The sequence below is a fragment of the Cherax quadricarinatus genome, chromosome 13 (genome assembly GCF_038502225.1).
Source record: "Cherax quadricarinatus isolate ZL_2023a chromosome 13, ASM3850222v1, whole genome shotgun sequence".
Classification (NCBI taxonomy): Eukaryota; Metazoa; Arthropoda; class Malacostraca; order Decapoda; family Parastacidae; genus Cherax; species Cherax quadricarinatus.
Window position 1 is genome coordinate 33,886,568 of NC_091304.1, and position 27,277 is coordinate 33,913,844.

The 27,277-nt window shown below is 38.6% G+C and overlaps 1 protein-coding gene across 3 annotated transcripts in view; it reads right to left on the reverse strand.

Moving 5' to 3' along the window:
* The window catches only part of LOC128688722 (1-phosphatidylinositol 4,5-bisphosphate phosphodiesterase-like), a 224,259-nt gene that overhangs the window by 151,848 nt on the left and 45,134 nt on the right, over nucleotides 1–27,277 (reverse strand). Inside the window, exon 7 of one of the 3 annotated variants that reach the window (XM_070084642.1) lies at nucleotides 23,189–23,330. The exons of the other annotated variants lie outside the window; for them this stretch is intronic. Coding sequence (XP_069940743.1) covers nucleotides 23,189–23,330 — 142 coding nt within the window. The remainder of the gene's footprint in view (nucleotides 1–23,188; nucleotides 23,331–27,277) is intronic. 3 annotated transcript variants of the gene reach the window in all.

The following is a 27,277-nucleotide window of genomic DNA, read 5'->3' on the forward strand; positions in this document are numbered from 1 at the left end:
GTTTTCTTCTATTTTCTTTCTAGTTCTTGTTTATTTCCTCTTATCTCCATGGAGAAGTGGAACAGAATTCTTACTCCGTAAGCCGTGCTTGTTGTAAAAGGCGACTAAAATGCCAAGAGCAAGGGGCTAGTAACCCCCTTCTCCTGTATATATTACTAAATTTAAAAGGAGAAAATTTTGTTTCTCCTTTTTGGCCACCCCACCTCGGTGGGATACGGCTGGTACATTGAAAGAAAGAAGAAAGATTTGTAATAGTAGTTTAACCCGTAAACAGTCCAAACGTATATACAGTGGTCCCCCGCTTTTCGTAGTTCCTGGCAATCGTAAAATTCGCAAATCATAGAGGTATTTTCGTATAAACATGGACTTGCTTTTCATAGGTTGACTCGCGAGTCGTAGTTCGTCCGGGACGCATTCCCACGGCGTGAGCCAGGGCGGCAGCCAGTCTGGTATTGTTTACCAGTGAGCGAAGGTCCCCTCACGTGCTCCAGCGAAATATTTCATAATATTCCATTTATCTTAGTGCTTGCAAGTACTAAATAAGCTACCATGGCTCCAAAGAAAGCTCCTAGTGCCAAGCCTGTGGTAAAGAAGGTGAGAAATATGATTGAATTTAAGAAAACCATCATTGAACAATATGAAAGTGGTACAAGTGTGGCCGAACTGTCCAGGATGTATAAGAAACCCTACACACCTTATGTTCCATAGTGGCCAAGAAAAATGAAATAAAGGATGCTGTTGTTGCAAAGGGAGTAACTATGCTGACAAAAATGAGATCACCAGTACTGGAAGAGGTTGAGAAGTTATTATTGGTGTGGATAAATGAGAAACAATTAGCAGGAGATACTCTAATGACTTCATTTATTTGTGAAAAGGCTAGGCAGTTGCATGAAGATTTGGTAAAGAAATTGCCTGCAAATAGTGGTGAAGTGAGTGAATTTAAGGCCAGCAAAAGCTGGTTTGAGAGATTTAAGAACCGTACTGGCATACACAGTGTGGTAAGGCATGGTGAGGCTGCCAGTTCGGACCACAAGGCGGCTGAAAAATATGTGCATGAATTCCAGGAGTACATAAACAGTGAAGGACTGAAACCTGAACAAGTGTTCAATTGTGACGAAACAGGCCTCTTTTGGAAGAAAATGCCAAAGAGGACCTTCATTACACAAGAGGAAAAGGCAATGCCAGGACACAAGCCTATGAAAGACAGGCTGACGCTAATGTTCTGTGCTAATGCTAGTGGGGATTTCAAAGTGAAGCCATTACTAGTGTACCATTCTGAAAATCCCAGTGTGTTCACGAAAAACAATGTTATGAAGAGTAAATTGTGTGTGTTTTGGAAATCTAATAGTAAGGCATGGGTCACGAGGGAAATTTTCGTCGAGTGGTTCAATGAAGTGTTTGGCCCTAGTGTGAAGGAGTATCTCCTGGAAAAGAAATTGGATCTCAAGTGCCTGCTAGTAATGGACAATGCACCTGCTCATCCTCCAAACTTGGATGACCTAATTTTCGAGGAGTTTGGGTTCATCACAGTAAAGTTCTTGCCCCCGAATACCACTCCTCTCCTCCAACCCATGGACCAGCAGGTTATTGCAAACTTTAAAAAACTCTACACAAAAGCAATGTTTCACAGGTGCTTGACTGTGACCACAGACACTCACTTGACCCTAAGGGAATTTTGGAGAGAACACTTCAGCATCCTCCACTGCATAACCCTTATAGGTATGGCTTGGGAGGGAGTGACTACCAGGACTTTGAACTCTGCCTGGAGAAAATTGTGGCCAGATTGTGTCGACAAGAGGGATTTTGAAGAATTTGGGACTGACCCTAATGAGCCTATGTCTGCTGTAAAATCAATTGTGGCATTGGGGAGTTCCATGGGGTTGGATGTGAGTTTGGAGGATGTGGAAGAATTGGTGGAAGACCACAATGAAGAGCTCACCACTGAGGAGCTGCAAGAGCTTCAGCAGGAAGAGCAACACATCGCAGCTCAGAATCTTGCTGCAGAGGAGGAGGAAGAGAGATGGAAGAAGGTGCCTTCTTCAGAAATTAAAGAGATTTTTACTATGTGGGGTAAGATGGAAAGCTTTATGGAGAAACATCACCCTAACAAGGTTGTTGCAAGCCAGGTTGGCAACATGTACAGTGACAAAGTCTTGGGCCATTTTAGGGAAGTGTTAAAGAGATGCCAGAAACAGAGCTCTCTCCACAGTTATTTCGTGAGACAGGACTCCAGTGACTCTCAAGGTGGTCCTAGTGGCATTAAGAAACAGAGAAGAGAAGCAACCCCAGAAAAGCAAATGGTACCTGAGGTGTTGATGGAAGGGGATTCCCCTTCCAAACTATAAACAATCCACTCTCTCTCCTCCTCCAGTCTCCCATACACTAAGAAGAATCTCCAATAAAGGTAAGTGTTATGCTGTTAATGTTTCATTCATCATTTCCCACTGTATTGTTTATGTACTACATGCATATTTCATGTTAAAAATTTTTTTGTTTTAATACTTCTGGGTGTCAGGAACGGATTAATTGTATTTACATTATTTCTTATGGGGAAAATTGATTCGTAAATCGTAAATTTCGTTTATAGTAACGGCTCCAGGAACAGATAAATTACGAACAACGAGGGACCACTGTATGCATTTTTACCGCTAGTGCCCCAAACGTATATATATGTTTTATTTGTCATACATTCAACATTGCCACGATAAGCCTGAGTCACCTAGACATGAGAGAATGGGTGTGTGCACTCACTGTGTGCCATATTAAAATAATTGGGGATGCCTGGGTACCATATGCTCTTTTTTCCTATTAAAAAAAAAAAACGATTTTTTTTCTCTCAAAAAAGTTGGGGCACTACAGTAGAGAACGTATATATATGTTTGGACCGTTTACGGGTTAAATAACCTGTTGAGAAGGTTGGTGAAAACATTTCAGAGACTGAAGATGACCAATCATGACTATTTCCCTAGACTTCATAAGGTTTTATTTAAGCTACTCCATACTAGAACATGTAGCGAAAATTGTACCATCGAAGTAAAAAGGGAAAACATAACAAATAGAGAATGAGAATGGGTAAATGAGAGAAAAGAGAGATGCAGAGTATATAAACAAGCAAACGAATATATCTGGTTTTGGTTTATACATATTCATCTACACTTAACATCTCATATTTATGTTAATTTCTTCTACTGTGGGGTGCATTTATCATGTTTATATGTTACATAGCATATTTATTATATAATTTTGAAAAAAATATCATAGATGGATTAATGAAAATGTCTATATTAACGTAATATGCAACATTTAATGCACCTCAGAGTGATTATTATTGTATATTATTATTATTAATATGGCATCCTCAAGACCAATAAGACACTCTTAGTGATTTTAATGTGTACCTGCATGTCAGCACTGTTTAAGTTTATTTAAGTACAGGTACACATAAGCATAATTATCAGAGTACAGTAGATTGTCATTTAACCCTTTGAGGGTTTTCGTCGTACTAGTACGTCTTACGCGTAGGGGTTTTTGACGTACTAGTACGCATAAATTCTAGCGGCCTCAAATCTCGCGCGAAAAGGCTGATAGGCCTAGGTGTGAGAGAATGGGTCTGCGTGGTCAGTGTGCGCGGTAGAAAAAAAATCTGGGACCCAGTGGTGCATTGTGGGAATGCCCTCTTAGTAAACAATGTCCACCATGCCTCGCGGTAAGAAGCTCCTCACTCCTCGGCGAATTGGGACACTTTTGTTCCCCAGTGACAGTTCTAATAGTGATGGAAGTGCCAGTGAAGATGAGTTTCGTGGTTTTAGTGAGGTTTTGACCGAAACTAATGACCATAATATCGGTAATAGTGAAGAAAACCCAGACGACCCTCGGCCTTCCACCTCTGGTGCTGGGCCCTCGTGTTCACGTTCAGTTGTTCCAGAACCCAAGAGGAAACTTCTATTTTCCCAAATCCCAGACTCAGATGAGAGCATGGGTGATGATAGTGATAGTGAATATGAACTACAAGCTCTTCAAACTAGTTCCAGTAGTGATAGTGAAGTGCAATATTCCCCAGTGAAGCGTCAGTATATACGACGATATATGCGCTCTGGAAGTGTGCCATATGTTATACCAAGGGGAAGGAGTGTATCTCGGAGTACATCCCGTGGCTGTACAACAGGAACAGACAGTGAAAATGACGAAGATACTGTTGCAATTGGGATGGAAAATGTGCGTGGTGGTAGTGGTGCCGGCGGTGAGGCACCAGCAGTGGGCCATGCTGCCACCCACGCTGCCAGCCACGCCGCTGCCTCAGCTGATCTAGAACAAAGGCCACCATCCCCCACTCCCCCACCACACCAGCCTCCACAACCACAACCTCCACAACCACAACCTCCACAACCACAACCACCTGTCATTGTCCAGTAACCACCAGCAGACCGCACCTGGGATTGGCAGGAAGCTGTCAATTTTGTTCCAAATCCCCACCAGTTTGATGGCAGCCAAAGTGGAATACGGCCATCTTGTGCACTTGGGAACAATGCCACTGAACTGGAATGTTTCGAGTTATTCTTTGACGAACCACTGATGAAAAGTATTGTCATGGAAAGCAACACATACTACGAGTACACCATGGCAAACACAATACTTTCACCAAAATCACGTCTACACCAATGGAAGGAGGCAACTGTGGCTGAGATGTATTTTTTCTTTGCCACATGTGTATAAGCACAAAGTAAAATCATACTGGTCAACAGACCCCCTGATTGCAACACCAGGTTTCAGTGATATAATGCCAGTGAATCGATTTGTGCTAATGTTACGTATGCTTCACTTCTCAGATAAAACCAGGCCTGACAGAACTGACAGGTTATATAAGATTAGGAATGTGTTTGTGTATCTGAAACAGAAATTCAGTACTCATTTTCATCCCTTCAGGAAGCTTGTAATTGACGAGTCTTTGATTCTGTTCAAAGGAAGACTCTCTTTCAAGCAGTACATACCAAGCAAGAGGAAACGCTTTGGTATAAAGTTGTTTGTGCTTTGTGATTGTTACAGTGGTCTGGTATTGGATATTATTGTGTACACTGGAAGTTATACATTGCAAAATACCAGGAAGTTATTGGGCATCTCAGGTGATGTGGTTCGAACAATGATAGAACCATACCTTGGTAAGGGGCATATATTATATACAGATAACTGGTACACAAGCCCCTCACTCAGTGATTTTTTGCGAGTGAACATGACAGATGTGTGTGGCACAGTGTGTGCAAATCGAAAACATATGCCCAGGTTTGATGCTGGCACTCGCAGAGGTGAGGTGCAGGCGTTTGCTGCCAATGACATCATGGCATTTCGGTGGCATGACAAACGAGATGTCACACTGTTGTCATCAATTCACCCTAATGAAATGGCAGACAGTGGCAGGCAGCATAGAGAGAGAAATGAACCCATTCTAAAACCTGCAGCTGTGATTGATTACACCTTCAACATGCGTTCAGTGGACAAATGTGACATACAGATTGGGTTTGCTGATTGTGTTCGCAAGAGTTATAAGTGGTACATCAAACTGTTTTTCCATCTTCTGGACATTTCCATGCTCAATGCTTATAATATGTATAAGATGAGCACCAGAAACAAACCACAGTACGGCGAATTCTGTTTGTCTGTCATCAGACAAATAGTATTCAAGTACCAAGGAAATGCACCTGCAATTGACCGCCCACCAAATTATCAACAACTACCTGCTCGTCTGAAGCATGGTGATCACTTCCTGGTAAAACTGCCTGCTACTGCTTTGAAGAAAAAGGCTCAGAAGAGGTGTTACGTCTGTTCACATACAAAAAAACGCCCACGACAACGCAGAGACACTCGTTTTATGTGTGAGGAGTGCAAAACTCCACTGTGCATGACACCATGTTTCAAAGAGTTCCACAGGCTGCAGAACTTCTAGAAACATGTCCTGTGACTGTATATGTGTATATAAAATATAGAAAAATAGTAATAAACAACATTTCATATTGTTTGTTTGTGTAAATATTTTCTGTAAACAAAATAATGACAACAGTGTTTACGCCCTTATTGTGTAGTATTGAAAAAGAAATAACTTACAAAATACTGATCATGTTGGCCTCAGAGGCCATAAAAGTTACTCAGAAAAAGAAAAATTGAAAAAAAATTGAAAATAGTACATAAAAAAGTAAATAGAAAAATACCGGGTGACGGCAGTCGGCGATGTTACCATATGTTGTTCAATTTTGGCAAATTTCACACCTCCATATCTCGGTAAGTATTGACGTTAAAATTTTTTTGTTTAGCCTATAATGTTTAGAAAAAAATACTCTATTTTTTCATAAGAAAAAATAATTTTTTTTTTTTTTTGAAATTTGGCCGACCCTGAGAACGAGTTTCGGAGAGGGCCTGTCGACCCTCAAAGGGTTAACATGAGTTTACTTGGCATGATTCGGGTATAGCACGATTGAAGAGCTGCGGCAGAATTTTATGAAACACTTCGTATAATTAATTTAACACGGTTTGTGGGAGGGGAAAAAATTTTGAGCACACGGTTGCCCACGAGATTGGCAGTGGGTTACACCACTGAGTCAATTGGGGAGACCTACCGCCATCCCCTGCCACCCCCCAACACACCATCCAAGCATTCGTACTTCATGTGCATCCAGTTTCTCTTCTCTGCTACAAGCTAGCTGTATTTGTGAATTGTTTTTTGATATTTTAATTACAATATCTTGTATCTGCCAAGCAATCATGACACCCAGTAGGCATACCAGTGTTGCTGAAAGTGGCAAGAAAAGGTATAAGCATTTAAGTCTTAGAATTAATGAAGAAAACAGAGATATTAGACAAAAGATAACCTGTGGCCATAAAAATGAAGCTCACTTTGTGCACACAAAATGAGGTTAACATGAGTTTGTGTGATTGACTGACTGACTTACTGATTTGATTGAATGACTTACTTGCTTGACTGACTGACTGACTTAACTGACTGAATGACTTGGCTGACTTACTGACTTGACTTACTGATTTGACTGACTGACTTACTGATTTGACTGAATGACTTACTTGACTGACCTACTGAATGACTTAAAGTTAGACTTTTTCACTGAAGAGGACCCTGAAACAGTGTCTAGAGCAGCTGATGCCTTACCGTCAATTGTATAATGTATTGTAAGGTAAAATAAAACAGAACTCCATTACAGAATTTATGCACACTCCAGTATAACCATTGACTTCAGTACCAGAACCTCTACCATCCACCTCAGACCAGTAGGGCCACAGCATAATTCTCCACTCTCCACATCATCCACAAACACCAGCACCCACAATTTAAGGTAAGAAATACTATTATTGCCATTGCATTTGTAATCTTATGCAGTAAAAACGATACAGCACGACAATGAACTAAAATTACATATTCACTTTTATTTTTGTAAGATGTGGAGACCTAAAAAAAAAGTTGTTTGGCTTTTTTTGGGGCTCCCAGGAACATAACCCTATTTTTCCCATAAGTTCTTCAGTTCATCTAACATGGTTTTTTTACCTAACATGGTATTTTCAGGAACGTAACTACCGTGTTAACCCTTTGAGGGTCGACAGGCCCTCTCCGAGACTCGTTCTTAGGGTCGGCCAAATTTAAAAAAAAAAAAAAAAAAAAAAATTTCTTATGAAAAGATAATCTTTTCCTGATCATAATGACACCAAAAATATGAAATTTGATGGAAAACTTATGGAATTATGCTCTCACGAAGTTAGCGGTCTCGGCGATGTTTACGGATCAGCGATTTTGCCCACTTGGAGCTCCATTTTCAGCCAGTTCCACTGTACTAGTCGACAAAAAACACGAATATTTCGCTAGAACTCCATTTTTTTCTATTGAATGAGTGCAAGAAACCACCCATTTACCAATTTCAACTATCCAGTACAGTGGTCAGAATTTAGCAATTTTGCCAATTTCACACAAATTTCAAAAGATGCCAATTTCCAAATAGGGTCCAGAACAAACAAGAAATACATTTCTGGCACTAAAATGACATTTCCTCTGTTCATTAGTCACGTCTCAAGGCCCCTCTTACATTCTTTTGCTTTCCACTTTGAATTTTTATTCTCACAAAAAATAGAAGATTTACTGTTATGCAGACTACTGCATTAGTGTAAAAAATGGTATGAATCATATTGGCACACTTGCAAAAGAATATTAGACTCACCAGTTGACGTGTATTGGACGCTTGTTTACTTTTCAACTTTGGTAAAAATCGAACATTTCTGCTACTTTGAGCTCAATTTCAAGGTACTTTTCATTGTAAAACCAGTCAAAATCATCTCAATTTCTATGATATGCCTTCCATTCTATAAAACGAGACCAAGAAAACTAGAATACAACAATAAATACCTTACGAAAATGCAGTGCAAAGTCGCTGTTTTATTCCAAAAAAACGGTCAAAGTTTTTTTTTTTCTCATTATGCACTGTGTGCTGCAGGATTTTTTTTATACTGTGCACACTGACCACATAGACCCATTCTTTCATATGGAGGCCTACCAGCTTTCTCCCACTAGATTTGAGGGCGCTAGAATTTAGGCGTACTAGTATGTCAAAAACCCTGGGTCGTAAGCCGTACCAGTACGTCCGAAACCCTCAAAGAGTTAAATGATGGTCTACTGTATACAGTAGACCCTCATTTTTTGTAAGGCTCAAAAGTCGTAATTTTCAGAAATAGTAACTTTTTTCATCAAAACATTGACTCGCAAATCGTCGTTTGACTTGCAAATAGTCGTTCGTCTGGGACGTGTACGCACGGCTCCAAGCCGCCTCACACTCCATTTGCAGCCAGTGTGCCACTGTTTATCAGTGAGTGAGGATGATCCCACGAGTTCATACGATACATTTCATAATATTCCATTCGTTTTAGTGCTTGCAACTGCTAAATAAGTCACCATGGCTCCAAAGAAAGCTTCTAGTGCCAGCCCTTTGGTAAAGAATGTGAGAAACACACATAATTTAAGAAAAAGTTTGTAGAAAAATACGTAAGTGGTGGTGGTAGAGTGGTAGCTGTTGTGGTAGTGGTAGAGAGTGGTAGTGATGGTGGTAGAGGGTGGTAGCAGTCATGACAATGGTAGAGGGTGGTAGTGGTAGTGATGGTGGTAGCAGTTGTGATAGTGGTGGAGGGTGGTAGTGATGGTGGTAGTGGTTGCAATGGTGGTAGGGGGTGCCTTCTTCAGTGATTCAGCGATTCTACTAACTCCTCCAATGTTGTTGGAGTTATATAGGGCTACAGAAAACACCGGCGCCTCAGCTGCTGCTTCACCACCATTATGGATGGCTTATGCTCACAGTGGCCCTTATACATCCAACAACAAAAACAGAACACCACTTGTGACATTCATAATGACTTGTTGAATGTTCATTCTTTTGTGCATGTAAATCTATCTTTAAGGTAAAAAAATGTTTTTTTTTGTTGATACTTCTGGGTGTCTGGAACGAATTAATTGGATTTACATTATTTCTTATGGGGAAAATGGATTCGCAAATCGTCAATTTCGATAATAGTCACACTCTCTGGAATGGATTAATTACGAAAGACGAGGGTCCACTGCATATAAAACATGAAATAACTTAAAAACACTTGAAATTTTGGAAAGTTTCCAGACATAGTGGAGAGACGTGGGGTTCATGGAGCTCACGGAGAATGTAAACAAACCGGGTGGGGCGCAGTGACTGTATTAGAAAGTCAGGAGGGTGGTGCGTTATAGCGAGTTTTGGTCATAATCTGAAATGTCCATATTAGCGAAACACCGTAAAGTGGGGCCCTACTGTATATATATATTGGTATGGCTTAAATAAAAAAACATTATTATTGCATTTAATGAACAAGACTGTACCTATTTTAATAAGTACCTTAGAATTAATGTAAAGCACTGCACAGGTTTATGCTGTACTTGCTGATTTACAAAAATTTGTGTTAGAATGAATAACATTAGTTACTTGTATCTACAGGGTTAATGCTATGCTTGCTATGCATATTGTCTCCAGGCTTTAAATGCACTAGCCAAAAAAAAAAAAAAAAAAAATTTATCCAGTTCAGAAACCAAATTGGTTGTCCTGAGTTAACTTTGATGTGCTATCACATAAGGTTTTTAAAATCTTATAATCAATATTTTGGCTATTTAAGTTAAAAACCAAATAATATACGTTACCCAACATTATGCACAGATATTAAGTGGTGCATGCAATGACAAAGCTAATCTTTCTTAATGTAAATTCATTATACTCATGCATAACAATAACAAAAATTTCTACACAGTCATACAAACATATTTACATTTTAGTTTTCAGGTTATTTTGCTTGTGTTCAGTATCACTTTCCTGCACCAGTGTCCACCAGTAGTCCACCATCAAACTGGTCATCAGGCTTCCCTGATATCTTTTCTCCCTGATCTTTATGTCTTGGTAAATTTGTTCACTGTAGGGTTCTATTCCAAAGTTAAGTTTTGATTTGAATTAGAAACATTTTTATAAACTTGAAATGAAACCATTGTTGACCAGTGTAATTTTTCATGTATCTGTTTTTCAACATGCAGTGTGTGATAATCTGCATAGCTATTTTTAATGTCCATTCCAGCTCTCTACCATTTTTTGGCAGAATTACTTTCTACCGTCTCTTCTGCACTGCCTTTTTCTTTTTATCTCTTGTCTTTCCTACTATTGATTAAAAATTTTTGATTCGGCTGTTTTCTTTTATCCTTTGCTTTTAAAATTATAGTTATCACACTATTACTCTTTTCTTTCTTTTGCCGTCCACCAAAAGCATTTCCAATTCATTCAGTGTTTTGATATTTATTTCTTAATCCCAGAATCTATTTTGTTTTATGTTCATTTTCATTTTTGTCTTGGCTTGCACATACAGCTGCAGATCCCAATTTAGACCTAACATACGATGGGATTTTTTTTTTTTCAATATTTCTAAATCTATTTACAGTACTTAGGGAGTGGGTGGCCAGTAATGTCATTTGAGGTGGACAAAGAAGAGATTGTTTTTGCTGTGATTGTAACAATAACAATTCCATAACTAACAGGCTTCATTATTTCCGAATCACTTAACCCTACAGATTCTGACCCGTATTTCTGCAATCTGTTAAACCTGTGGTCCATTAAACTACTGGAAGTACGTCTGTCTCACAAATGAAAGTAGTGTACCCACATCAAATCCTGGGCAAGACAGAGCATATGTTCAAGTCTGTTAACACAGGTTTACCATTACAAAGTAGAAAATATTGTAGATACCTGGAAGTCAGATGACTTGTAGGAAAACCCTTATAATGGACCTTAATGGAAATAAGAAACATTGCTTTACTTGTTATAGGTTATCCTTAATTTAAGTCATTACTTACTAAACAAAATAAAATCTTCATACACTGAAGTTATGCATTAAGTCTAGCAAGTAATTTACATAAATGAAGAAAACAGAGTATTCAGAACTAGCACTGATCTTTCTGAATTTCCACAAGTTATACAGATCTATTAAGAGTTCTTCTTTTACTACTCATGACATTTTTTCACATCTATTAAGAGTTCTTCTTTTACTACTCATGACATTTTTTCACAAACAATAAACTCAGCTTCAGAAACAAATTCCATCTAGGGGTTCACAAATAAATATGACAGAACTTAAATCACATCAGCCAGATGAAAATTAAGGAGAAGGACCAAGAGCTATTGCTTGCCTTGCAAACTCAAAAATAGGTAATTATAAATATGTAATTACTGTAATAATTTATCTTACTTTACATTTTATAATTTCCAGATAAGTCTTTCATGGGATATCCTGTCACAGCAACTCAACTAACTGGATATACAGTACTATTCAGTCAATGTTTGTGTATAAAATTACCTATTTGTTGGTACAGGGGAAAGAGTTAAGTTTGTGGTGTCCTGTTTTGTTATGTAACTTATCCTTTTTTAAGTTTTCAACAAGTTCCAGTGGTTGTAGGACTTACTGCCTTCTCTTGTAACCTATTCCACTGTTGCACTGTACTACATTTTTTTGTGAAGAACAGCTTTTAACTATCCTTTCTGGCACCCATTCTATTTTAGTTTATAGTTGTATGTGTGTGTGTGTCTGTGCACAAATTAGTATGTATGAGAATGAAAACTACAAAATGGAAGCACTAACTCTCAAGTATCAGTTAATAGTTATGGGTATCATTGTCCCTGGCACCCTGCATTGGATCAAGCCTCCTAAATTGGGAAGGAAATGTTGTAGGATTTAGAACTATTAAGACACAGGACAACAAAGATGTGTGTATACTGAATGTAACAGAAAAGACTGGTAATCCTGCCAGACTGCAAAGTACTTAACAGGCTCCATTTCTAAACATTTGACAAGACAGTAGTACTTCCCAGGGTGACTGCTGTCTAGTAATCTACTTCAAACCTCACCCTGTATCATCTATGCTATTGAACTTTCATATCAGCATAAATGTATATTTTATATAGTCTTAAATTTGGCAAGATTTTTAAACAAGTCTATTTACATGACCCTATAAGTTTTGTTTTAAGGGTGTATAAGACTAAGAAAAGTATGTATAGCGGAACAACAAGAACCTGGTGGTTTGAATGTGTGACTATCTTTAATATCCTTGAAGTATACACAAATGGCATGACCTCCAATACTCAGCCTGTAGTTGTTGGAGTGCAACAGGGAAGTGTTCTAGGTCCTCTACTCTTTCTTATTTACATCAATGACCTCCCAAATGCATCATGACTCCTTAAACCAGTTCTATTCACAGATGACACTACTTACGTCTTCTCCCACCTAAACCCAGTTGTACTTACTAACACTGTAAACAGCAAGCTACATAAAATATAGACAAAACCTTCTTCATGCTTTTTGGAAACAGAGCATTAAATATCCATCTAAACATATCGATAAATGATTCACCCATTACAAGACACACTGAGGGCAAATTTTTAGGTCTCCACCTTGATTGTAATCTTAAATTTCAGACCCACATCCAGCATATAACTAGGAAAATTTCCAAAACAGTATCTTTTCCAAGATGTACTATGTTCTCCAAAGGGTGATCCTTACTTTATATCACTCTCTAATATACCCTTCCCTCACCTATGGTATTTGTGCCTGGGGATCTACCATGGGCAATCACCTTAAATCTTTAATAACTCAACAAAAAGCAGCGGTGCGGATGATCACAACCTCCAGAGCCAGACAACACACTCCACCACTCTTCAAAAGCTTGAACTTACTTAATATACAAAATATACAGTACACACTTATTGCTGTGCCTACTATATATAGAGAACATTAAACTCCAATATCAACTCTCCACTCAAACTTCTAGACAGCTTCAAAAGAACACACAGGCATAACATGAAACACAGGACACCTTCTGACATCCCTTGAGTCCGTCTCACATTATGCAAAAATGCAATGTACATAAAGGGACCAAAGATCTGGAACTCTTTACCTGAAACAGCAAGAGGTCCCCTGCCCACAAATCAGTTTAGGACTATACTCAAAAATCATCTCATTTCTCAATAACAACCATACTCACACTATGTTAAACTCTAACTAAATTTAAAGCAACTCTCCCAAATATTTTATTATCCCTTAACTATTAAGCCATTATTACAAGCTTAAAAATGTATGTTTGAATCATAAATTGTACTACCTCATATTAATAATAGAGTAAAATATTGAGTATTTGTATTCTATCACTCTTCACCTGTCTAGACTTAACCCTTTCAGTGTTGGTCCCATAGTACTACAGCTTGAGAGCCAATGTCGGTCCCGTAATACTACGCCAAAATTCTAGCACCTTCAAATCTAGTGGGAGAAAATTGGTAGGCCTACATGTGAGAGAATGGGTCTGTGTGGTCAGTGTGCTCAGTACGAAAAAATTGTGGAGCCAGTGGTGCATCGTGGGAACACCATTTCAGTATACCTTGTTTCTCATGCCTCGTGGTAAGAAATATCTCACTCCCTGGTGAACTGCGACTCTTCTTTCCCCAAGTGACAGTTCTAACACAGTTGGAAGTGTCAGTGAATATGAATTACATGGTTTTAAGGAGTTTGTGACTGAAAGCAATGCCCAGGAAACCTGAAGGACGGAAGGAAGGAAGGAAGGAAGGAAGGAAGGACAACCCAGACAGCCATCAACCTAAGTTAACCCAAAAGTCAGACAAAGTGATTTATTTCCATGTGGGTTGGTGGGGAAGACAGCATGGGTAATGGGTAATGTTACAATTGGGATGGTATATACATGCGGTAGCAGGTGCTGGTGGTGGTGTAATGCTGCGTCATGTACCCAGGCTGGTAGCCATGCTGCTGACTCAGCACATCCACAAGAAAAGATAGCTTCAACCATCCACACACCACAATAACCTGCACAACCACAACCACAACAACCTGCACGACCACAACCACCTACACAACCACAACAACACGCCAACAAAAATGCAGAGACACTTGTTTTGTGTGAAGAGTGTAAAGCAGCACTGTGTATAACACCATGTTTAAAAGAGTTTCACAAGCTGCAGCACTTCTAGGAACGTGTCCAGTGACTCTATATGTGTACATATATATATTATTGAGAGTTCTTTGTAGGTAGAAGGTTGGTAGACAGCAACCACCCAGGGAGGTACTACCGTCCTGCCAAGTGAGTGTAAAACAAAAACCTGTAATTGTTTTACATGATGGTAAGATTGCTGGTGTCCTTTTTTCTGTCTCATAAACATGCAAGATTTCAGGTACATCTTGCTACTTCTACTTACACTTAGGTCACACTACACATACAAGTACAAGCATATATATACACACCCCTCTGGGTATTCTTCTATTTTCTTTCTAATTCTTGTTCTTGTTTATTGCCTCTTATCTCCATGGGGAAGTGGAACAGAATTCTTCCTCCGTATGCCATGCGTGTTGTAAGAGGCAATTAAAATGCCGGGAGTAAGGGGCTAGTAACCCCTTCTCCCGTATAAATTACAAAATTTAAGAGAGAAACTTTCGTTTTTCTTTTTGGGCCACCCTGCCTTGGTGGGATACGGCCGGTGTGTTGAAAGAAAGAAAGATATATATTATAGAACAATAGTAATAAACAACTTTTTTTATTGTTGGTTTGTGTAAACACAGTTTGTAAACAATACAATAACAATGTTTGTGCGGTTATTCTGTTGCATACAATGAGTGGATATACATATATACATTATGCACTATATTGGTCTCACAGGCCACAAAAGTTACTTGAAAAAATAAAATATTCAAAACTTAAAGAAACAATAGAATAAAAGTAAATATAACATTACCGAGTGAACGGCAGTCGTGGATGTTGCCGAGAGCAATTCACTTTCTGTCATCTACACACCTCTATATCTCGGTGAGTATTGATTGCAAAAAAAAATTTTTTTGTCTGATAACACTCACAAAATTATTCTTAAGATTTTGGTAAGAAAAATAATTTTAGCTTTTAAAGCATTTTTCGACAGAGAGTGAGTTAAGGATTAACCCCTTGACTGTCATAACCCCAAATCCTGAGGTGTCTCCTGGTGTCGCGAAACCCCCCCCCCCCCAAAAAAAAAAAAAAAAAAAAATAATAATAATAATTTTTTTCTTATGAAATGATAGAGAATCTTTTCCCATTGTAATGACACCAAAAGAACAAAATCTGATGGAAAACTGACGGAATTATGCTCTTGCGAAGTTAGCGACCTCGGCGATATTTATGAATCGGCGATTTCGTCCACTTTGAGCCCTATTTTCGGCAAATTCGATTGTTCCAGTCAACCAAACTCATAGCAATTTCTTTAGAACTCAATTTTTTCTAATGATTGAGTACAAGAAACTGCCCATTTACCGATTTCAACTACCCAATAACATGGTCAGAAATTTGCAATTTGGCCAATTTCACGAAAATTAAGAAATATGACAATTTCAAAATAGGGTCCAGAATGAACAATGCAGACATTCCTAGCTCTAAAATAACATTTTCTTTGTTCATCAGTCACGTCTCCATGCCTCTCTGAAATTACTCTTGCTTTCTATTTTGAATTTTTATTCAAACACAAAATAGAAGATTTACTGTTATACAGACTACTGCAATACTGTAATAATTGTACAAATAATGTCAACTCATTCATGACTGCATATCAGAATGACTGCTTGGACATTTATTGGAATATCACATCATTTGTTTACTTTTGAACATTGGCAAAAATCAAACATTTCACCTACTTTGAGCTCCATTTCAAAGTTCTTTTCATAGTAAAACCAATCAAAATCACCTCTATTTCTATAATATTTTTACTATTCTATCAAATGAGACCACAAAAACTAGAATACAACCATAAATACTATACAAAAATAGACCACAAAGTTGATATTTTAATTAAAAAAAAAACAGTCGGAGTTTTTTTTTCTCATTATGAACTGCGTGCTGCAGGATTTTTTTTATATGGTGCACACTGACCACACAGACCCATTCTCTCACATGTGAGCCTACCAGCTTTCTCCTGCTTGATTTGAAGCCGCTAGAATTTATGAGTATATATACGTCAAAAACGGTGGTTCGTAAGACGTATAGTATATACGACCAAAACAGTCAAAGGGTTAAGGGTCGTGACACTGAAAGGGTTAAGTAGTCTTTAATCCTCTGATTGTCGCAATCTCAAATCCTGAAGTGTCTCCTGGTGTCGAAAAATTTTTTGAAAAAAAAAAAAAAAAAATTTCTAATGAAATGATAGAGAATCTTAACCCGATTGTAACAACACCAACAGTATTAAATTTGATCGAAAACTTACGGAATTACGTTCCCGCAAATTTAGCAGTCTTGGCAATATATATGCATTGGCGATTTCGCCAACTTTGAGCCCTACTTCAACCAATTTCATTGTTCCAGTCGACCAAACTCATAGCTATCTTTAGAACTCCATTTTTTCTATCAATTGAGTACAAGAAACTGCCCATTTACCGATTTCAACTACCCAACAAAGTGGTCAGAAATTGGCAATTTGGCCAATTTCATGCAAATTAAAAAAGATGCCAATTTCAAAATAGGGTCCAGAATAAACAATGCAGACTTTTTTGGCACTAAAATAACATATCCTCTGTTCATTAGTCACATCTCCAGGCCCCTCTTATATTACTCTTGCTTTCTATTTTTATTTTTTATTCACACAAAAAATAGAAGATTTACTGTTATGCAGACTACTGCATTATTGCAAAAATGGTATAAATAATATCGGTGCACTAGTAAAAGAATATTAGACTCCCCAGTTGACATGTAATGGATGTGTGGTGTGATTTGTTTACTCTTGAACATTGGTAAAAATCGAACATTTCCGCTACTTTGAGCTCAATTTCAAGGTCATTTTTCATTGTGAAACTAATCAAAATCATCTCTATTTCTGTAATATGTTTTCCATTCTATCAAATGAGACCAAGGAAACGAGAATACAACCATAAATACTATAGAAAAACAAACCTCAAAGTCGGCATTTTAATCCAAAAACACAGTCGAAGTTTTTTTTTATGCACTGTGCTGCAGGATTTTTTTTATACAGTTCACACAGACCCATTTTCTCACATGTGGGCCTACCAGCTTTCTCCTGCTTGATTTGAAGCCGCTAGAATTATTGAGTATATATACGTCCGAAACACTGGCTCATAAGATGTATATATACGGCCAAAACAGTCAAAGAGTTAAGTATTAGGTTAAGTGTGCCCGAAATGCCTCAGCATGATAGTGGCTTTCTTTGTACCAATCAAATTATAAAATGCAAACACACACTGTAACGTCAGCAAAGAAATAAAAAAATTTGATTTTCATTTTGATCTGAAGACTCAAGTCTCCCAAATACAGTAGACCCCCGCCTTACGATATTAATCCGTTCCTGAGAGCTCATCGTGAGCTGAAATTATCGTAAGGTGAATTAATTTTCCCCATAAGAAATAATGGAAATCGAATTAATCCGTGCAAGACACCCAAAAGTCTGAAAAAAAAAAATTACCACATGAAATATTAATTTTAATACACACAAACTGAAGAAGACATGCAGAGTTAATACTCTACTAAGAATAGAATACATGACACTTACCTTTATTGAAGATCTAGTGATGATTGATGGGATGGGAGGAGGGGAGAGTGTGGAAGTTGTTATTGTTTAGAAGTTAGTTTAGAAGGGGAATCCCCTTCCATTAGGACTTTAGGTAGCAAGTCCTTTTCTGGGGTTACTTCCTTTCTTCTTTTAATGCCACTAGGACCAGCTTGAGAGTCACTGGACCTCTGTCGCACAACATACCTGTTCATAGAGCTCTGTACCTCTCGTTCCTTTATGATTTGTCTAAAGTGGTTCACAACATTGTCACTGTAATAGTCACCAGCACGGCTTGCAATAGCTGTGTGAGGGTGATTTTCATCCATAAAGGTTTGCACTTCAAGCCACTTTGCACACATTTCCTTAATCTCTGAATTAGACAACTTCTTCAATTTCTCTCTCCCCTCCTCCGAAGCAGACAGTAAGCCTGTCTTTCATAGGTTTATGTCTTGGGAGTGCCTTTTCCTCCTCAGTAATGTAGGTCCTGTTTGGCATTTTCTTCCAAAACAGGCCTGTTTCATCACAATTAAACACTTGTTCAGGTTTCAGTCCTTCACTGTCTATGTAGTCCTTAAATTCCTGCACATATTTTTCAGCCGCTTTTTGGTCCGAACTGGCAGCCTCACCATGCCTTATCACACTATGTATGCCACTACGCATCTTAAATCTCTCAAACCAACCTTTGCTGGCCTTAAATTCACTCACATCACCACTGGTTGCAAGCATTTTTCTAATTAAATCGTCATGCAACTTCCTAGCCTTTTCACATATGATCACTTGAGAGATGGTATCTCCTGCTATCTGTTTTTCGTTTATCCACACCAATAACAGTCTCTCAACATCTTCGAGTACTTGTGATCTCTGTTTCGAAAACAAACTTGCACCTTTTGCAAGAACAGCTTCCTTGATTGCTGTTTTGTTGGCCACAATAGTAGTGATGGTTGACTGGGGTTTGGTATACAACCTGGCCAGCTCTGAGACACACACTCCACTTTCGTACTTAGCAATTATCTCTTTCTTCATTTCCATAGTAATTTTCACCCTTTTTACCACAGGGTTGGCACTAGAAGCTTTCTTGGGGTCAATGGTGACTTAATTTGCAGCTACAATCACTAAAAACACTGTGATAATATGAAATGTACCAAATGTATGCGTGGATGCGACCGCACTGGCTGGCTCGTAAACACTGGCACCCACGGGGCAGCTGAGGCCACGCGTGGGACGCGTCCTGGACGAATCGTGTGAGGCGAGGCAAAATTTTTGCGTTAAAATGTATCGTATGGCGGATTTAACATAACGCAATGCCATCATAAGGCGGGGGTCCACTGTGTAGATATTTTTTTTTTTTTTATTAACACGCTAGTTGTTTCCCACCAAGGCAGGGTGGCCCGAAAAAGAAAAACTTTAATCATCATTCACTGTCTTGCCAGAGGGGTGCTTTACACTACAGTTACAAAACTGCAACACTAACACCCCTCCTTCAGTGCTGGCACTGTACTTCCCATCTCCAGGAATCAAGTCCGGCCTGCCGGTTTCCCTGAATCCCCTCATGTTACCTTGCTTACACTCCAACAGCACATCAAGTCCTAAAAACCATTTGTCTCCATTTGCTCCCATGTAAAATGCTCACACACGCTTGCTGGAAGTCCAAGCCCCTCGCACACAAAACCTCCTCTACCCCCTCCCTCCAACCTTTCCTAGGCCGATCCCTACCCCGCCTTCCCTCCACTACAGATTTATACACTCTCGAAGTCATTCTATTTCATTTCATCCTCTCTACATGTCCAAACCATCTCAATAACCCCTCCTCAGTCCTCTGGATAATAGTTTTGGTAATCCGGTACCTCCCCCTAATCTCCAAACTATGGATTCTTTGCATTATATTCACACCACACATTGCACTCAGACATGACATCTCCACCGCCTCCAACCTTCTCCTTGTTGCAACATTCACCAACCATGCCTCACACCCATATAAGAGCGTTGGTACAACTATACTCTCATAAATTACCCTCTTTGCTTTCACGAACAAAGTTCTTTGTCTCCACAGACTCCTCAGTGCACTGCTCACCTTTTTCCCCTCATCAATTCTATGATTCACCTCATCTTTCATAGATGCATCTGCTGACATGTCCACTCCCAAATACTATCTGAATACATTCACCTCCTCCATACTCTCTCCTTCCAATCTGATGTCCAATCTTCCATTACCTAAATTTTTGGTTATCCTCATCACCTTACTCTTTCCTACATTCACTTTTAATTTCCTTCTTTTACATACCCTACCAAACTCATCAATCAACCTCTGCAACTTTTCTTCAGAATCTCCCAAAAGCACAGTGTCATCAGCAAAGAGCAACTGTGACAACTCTTCGTGTTAGTCTTTATCTTTTAACCCCACACCTCTTGCCAAGACCTGCACATTCACTTCTCTTACATCTCCATCTCTAAATATATTGAACAACCATGGTGACATCACACATCCCTTCCGAGGCCTACTTTTACTGGGAAATAATCTCCCTCTTACCTGCATACTCTAACCTGAGCCTCACTATCCGCGTAAAGACTCTTCACTGTTTCAATAACCTACCTCCTATTCCATATATATACCTGCAACATCTGTCACATTGCCCCCTATTCACCCTGTCATATGCCTTTTCCAAATCCATAAATGCCACAAAAACCTCTTTACCCTTATCTAAATACTGTTCACCTATATGTTTCACTGCAAACACTTGGTCTACACACCCCCTACCTTTCCTAAAGCCTTCCTGTTCATCTGCTATCCTGTTCTCCAGCTTACTCTTAATTCTTTCAATAATAACTCTACCATACACTTTATCAGGTATACTCAACAGACTTATTTCCCTATAATTTTTACACAATCTTTTTTCCCCTTTGCCTTTATACAAGGGAACTATGCATGCTCTCTGCCAATTCCTAGGTACCTTACCCTCTTCCATACATTTATTAAATGAAAACACTAACCACTCCAAAACTATATCCCCACCTACTTTTAACATTTCTATCTTTATCTCATCAATCCCAGCTGCTTCACCCCCTTCATTCTACCCATTGCCCCATGCACTTCCCCCACACTTACAACTGGTTCTTCCTCATTCCTATAATGTTATTCCTCCCTGCCCTATACACAAAATCACAGCTTCCCTATCTTCATCAACATTTAACAATTCCTCAAAATATTCTCTCCATCTTCCCAATACTTCTAACTCTCCATTTAATAACTCTCCTCTCCTATTTTTGACTGTCAAATCCATTTGTTCCCTAGGCTTCAACTTATTAAACTCACTTCAAATTTTTTTCTTATTTTCAACAAAACTTACTGATGACATCTCACTCACATTTTCTCTCTTTTTACACTGCTTAACCACTCTTTCAACCTCTCTTTTTCTTTCCATATACTCCTCTCTCCTTGCATCACTTCTACTCTGTAAAAACCTCTCATATGCTAACTTTTTCTCCCTTACTGCTTTCTTTACATCATCAATCCAGCAATCGCTCTTCTTTCCTCCCACACCCACTTTCCTGTAACCACAAAGTTCTGCTGAACACACTAACACTATATTCTTAAACTTACCCCATACATCTTCTACCCCACTGCCACTACTCACACTAGGCCATCTGTCCTCCAACAGTTGTTTATATCTTATCCTAACTGCCACCTCCTTGAGTTTATAAACTTTAACCTCTTTTTTACTTGCTGCTTCCATTTTCTTTTTATCCAGTCTACCTTTCACTCTCACTGTAGCTACAACTAAAAGGTGATCTGATATATCTGTGGCCTCTCTATAAACATGTACAACCTGAAGCCTACCCAACAGTCTTTTATCTACCAACATGTAGTCCAACAAACTACTGTCATTATGCCCTATATCATATCTTGTATACTTATTTATCCTCTCTTTCTTAAATTATGTCTTATCTATAACCAAACCCCTTTCTATACAAAATTCAATCAAATGCTCCCCATTATCATTTACACCTGGCACCCCAAACTTACCTACCACACCCTCCCTAAATGCTTCTCCTACTTTAGCATTTAGGTCCCTTACCACAATTACTCTCTCACTTGGTTCAAAAGTTCTTACACGCTCACTTAATATCTCCCAAAATCTCTCCCCCCCCCCTCTTCTGCAGGTGCATATGCACTTATTATGACCCACTTTTCACACCCGACCCTTATTTTAATCCATAATCCTTGAATTTATACATTTATATGCACTCTTCTCGCTCCATAACTGATCCTTCAACATTATTGCTACCCCTTCCTTAGCTCTAACTCTCTCAGATACTCCTGACTTAATCCCATTTATTTTTCCCAACTGAAACTCCTCTACCCCTTTCAGCTTCGTTTTGCTTAAGGCTAGGACATCCAACTTCTTTTCATTCATAACATTAGGAATCATTTCTTTCATATCATCTGCACTACATCTATGCACATTCAACCATCCCAATTTTATAGCTTTTCTTTTCTGTCTTTTTAGTAGTTATTATCTATATATATAGATAGCAGCTGTAATATCTCAGTGAACGTGTTCCAGCAAATCAAAGCAAACAAGCAAGAGAAAGATTTGTAGAACATTATAGGTGCTCTTGATTCAAGTAAGTGAGGTTACCCTTACCTTCCATGGATTGAACATGATTACCTTTCATTCCTCAAGCACTGTATGACCCTTACAAGTATAGCTCTTGCTCATGAATATAATAATAATAAAGACATTCATTACTTAGCTACATTATCATCATCCAGTAATTTTCTTATTAACTATATGTACTGTATAATATCCAAGTTTCTAAACACATGAAAGCAGTTACATATAGGCAACTATACACTGAATAACCAACTTATTAAAAGCATTCATAACTAAATTAGCTCATGCTAAGTAAATCTACCTGGTTTTTACTCAATAACTAAACCCACTAAATTTATACTGGAGACTGTATTTACTGATGACTCAGTATTCTTAGTTCAATGTGAATACACAATGGGATCTAAGCTACATTTAAAACTGAAAGGTGGCTTCTTGGGAAAGTATGCTTAGTGAGAACAACAGTACCTTCAGCTGCATCAAAACCATTGAAGTGGACAGGCCATGCATAGTTAACCATTGATGATAGCCATGGATGGATATTAGTCAAGGAGGTGCCACTGTACTTTGGTGGTTCTGGTGCACCTCCTTCTGAAGCTTTTTCCTCAGGCTAAGCATGCAGTCAGTGTATAAGAGGATCCATGCAGTGAACGGTATCGTGAGTTTAAGCAGAGACATGCAGGGAAAAGAAATAAAGTTTCATAATATAACAAAGTTATAAGCATAGAAAAAAACCTCAGAAGAGTAACAGTTAAGTTGTGTAGGTAAAAACATGATTGCAGAGAATATATGTTGGAAAGTAAATCACCGTTGTAGTTATGTACATAAGCTGATAAACTGTGAGAAACATGAAGACTGGTAAGTTGTATGGATGGATGACAAAATTTATGATTTTTAATACAATAAAATACACAAAATAAATATGAGTGACATCTGAACTGTCGTAGCTGGGAACCTCTTCAAAGACAGTGATTATGTGTGAATGATGGTGAGGGTGCTGAATGATGGTGAAAGTGTTTGTTTCTTTTTTGGGTCATCCTGCCTTAGTGGGAGATGGCCAACATGGTGAAAAAAAAAATGAAACTAAATACAAAAATGTGAAAACTACGAAAAATCTGGAAAATAGCAAAGCACTAATTAGCACATGGCTAATGCAAAAAATAATCAAATCTGATTCTCTCTAAAAATCAGCAGTACAAAGAATCTTTCATCACTGCAAGTGAAAATAGTTCAAATACACAAAATGCAGAACACCAAGATTTATTGGACCTAAGTCATATAATAATCTATTAACAAAACTCTTTATTTAATATAGGTAATTTACCTTCACTAATGTCAGGTGGATACTACTACACAGGGTCATCCATCAGTCACCTAGGCAACAATGTCACATACAGTAGTGTTTGTTCTCCCTGCTGCAGTGATGATCGTCACTGATCGTTACTTGTTATAAAACACATCTGGCATCTTTTAGTATAGTACATAGATTTCCACTCAGGGGCAGATCTATTATGAAACTAATGAAGCTTAAGCTTCAGGGCCCCTAATCCCAGAGGGGCCCCAGAAGCGACTTTAATCCACATTACTTAAAAATTTTGGGTCTACTGTATAAGAAGGGGTTTTTAAAAAATAATATTAATAACATAGTGTAATTCAAAACAAAATAATAGTTAAAATAAAAATTAAAATGTTATTAAAGTGTCATGTAGGCTAGCAGTTGCTGGTTGCAAAGATGACCCCCATAACAGCTCAAGCTTCAGGGCCCCAAAAATGTAGGTCCGCCACTGCTTCTACTGCAGCTTTCAGAACAAGATACGCTCTTGCTCTTACAATTTCTTTTCATTACTTATTGGCTAACCCAGTGATAACCCAAGAAAGTCAGTGCATCACAAGGACTGTCTTATTTCCACTGGGGTCCTTTAATCTTGTTCCCCAGGATGAGACCTACACCAGTCAACTTATACCCAGGTACTTATTTACTGCTAGGTGAACAGGGACAACAGATGTAAGGAAACATGCCCAATGTTTCCACCCATGCCAGGGATCAAACCACAGACACACAGTGTGTGAGGCAAGAGTGCTGTCAACCAAGCCATAGAACACTGTATCGAGCCATGGGACATTGTGCTGAGCCACAGGACACAGTACCAAACCATGGGACACAGTACCTAGCTACGTGACAGTATCGAGTCATGGGACACCATGGGCTGGTTTGGCATTGTGAAGCCTATCCTCCCATGCCAGATTATAAGAGTGGGAGGATGGGAAAGCACAAAACCTACATGGTGCACACAAGAGCCTTTCACTGACATGAAGGCATCCCCTCCCTTCTTCCTAGTAGGGCTTCACCCCAGAGAGAAGCCTACAAACCTTACCTCTTATCAAAACAAATTTCTCTCACTGAAGCACAACACACAGGAAATACAGTCATCATGAATGAAGAATTCAAATGGAAATAATGAAAGGAGTCAATTGCTAAAGTATCCATTCTGGGACCAATCCTGGTTGGGATACAGTAAATTAATAATAATGAGGAAAACATCTTGAACCACACCATCAAATTTGTTGAGATAAAATGATGTAGGAAAAAATGAAATGACCTACATAAGCTTCATAAATGGTAAACGGATGGGTGAATGTAATTCACAAGAGAAATGAAAGACTTGTATGTGGGGTACAACACTGCACATCGCAGGTACCATACTGAGAAAATTGCCTTGCTAACAATGCAAAAAGAAAGGGCTCTGGCATAAAAGTCCACCAAGTCAATGAAAAGTCAAGTGTCTCATGGGTCGGTTGGCAGCACACTCGCCCTGCACACTGAGTGTCCGTGGTTCAATCCCTAGCATGGGTGGAAACTCTGAGCATGTTTCCTTACACTTGCTGTCCCTGTTCACCCAGCAGTAAGTAGGTACCTGGGTCTTAGTCAACTGGTGTGGGTCACATCCTAGGGGATAAGATTAAAGGACCCCAATGGAAATAAGACAAACACTCCTCAATGATGCACCGACTTTCTTGGGTTATCCTGGATGGTTAACCCTCCAAGTTAAAAATCTGAACAAAATCTTAATTCTCTTAACACTGAATACAATGACAAAAAAGTATCTTTCAGGTCTGCAAATTCGAGGTACAGTGGACTCCTGCAAATTTGCAGTTCTGAATTCACGGCTTGAGTAATTCATGGATTTTTTCTTAAAACCTAACCAACAATTGTTTAAGGAAGTCCCAGCAAATTCGCGGAATTTTGGGGAGCTTTTTTCGTGGCAATGTATAATTTTTTACACATTTTAACACTAAATACAGTGGAACCTCGGTTTTCATGATTAATTTGTTCCAGAAAGTCTGATGAAAACCGAACTGTATGAAAACTGAAGCAATATTTCCCATAAGAAATAATGTAAATCCAATTAATCCATTCCAGACACCCAAAAATATGTATTAACAAAAAAGTACATTTTATAGAGAATAACCATAGTTTTACATACAGAAAACAATGAGAAATAAATACAAATGACTAATGAAATGGATAAATGAAGATTTAACATCACTTTTACCTTTATTGAAGACTCTTGCTGGTGTATGGAAGACTGCGAGGATGGGAGAGGGAGGAGGAGAGGTTATTGTTTGGAAGGGGAATCCCCCTCCATAAGGACTTCTGGTATCAAGGCCCTATTTGGGGTCACTTCCCTTCTTTGTCTTTTACTGGCACTAAGATCAGCTTGAGAGTCACTGTACCCCTGTTGCACAAAAAATCTGTCTAGAGAGGTCTGTTTCTGGTGTCTCTAAGATTTGCCTAAAATGGGACAAGGCTTTGTCATTGAACATGTTGCAGACATGGCTTGCAAGCTTTGTTAGGGTGATATTTCTCCATAAAACTTTGCAACTCATTCCACTTTGCACGCATGTCCTTAATCACTGAAGAAAGCACATTTTTCCCTCTCTCTTCCTCCTCCTCTGAAGCAATTTCCTCAGCTATGGTCTGTTGCTGTTCCAGTTAAAGGTCTTGCAGCATTCCACATCCACTTTAGTACTTCCACTTCCACATCCACTTTAGTACTTTGCTATGAGTTCTTTCCTGAATTCTACTGTGTTTCTTGCTTTCTTTATCAAAGGGCTGGCACTCAGAACTTTCTTTGGCTCCATGGTGGCTTATTTAGCAGTTGCACTCAATAAACAAGCACAAAAAACAATGGATTATTATGAAATGTTATCCGAACATGTGGGGTAATGTTCACTCAACAAGAAACAATGCCAGACTGAGTCAGAACACATGGGATGCTTTATGTGGGCACAGGTAGGCAGACACATTTGGTACGAACCATTATCAACTCTACAAAAACTGAGTGGATGTACGTAAACTGGGAGAAAATTTAGACGAAAACAGGGCACAAGAAAACCGAGGTTCCACTGTATTAAGAAAAATATAATTTAATAATTTTGTAACCTAAATATTAATGTAAATTCAGCAAAATTTCTATACATTGGTGAGTACCCATACAATTAACTTTACTTTTACTTAATTAAATTATTACCGTATTTTACCATACGTATGCCAAA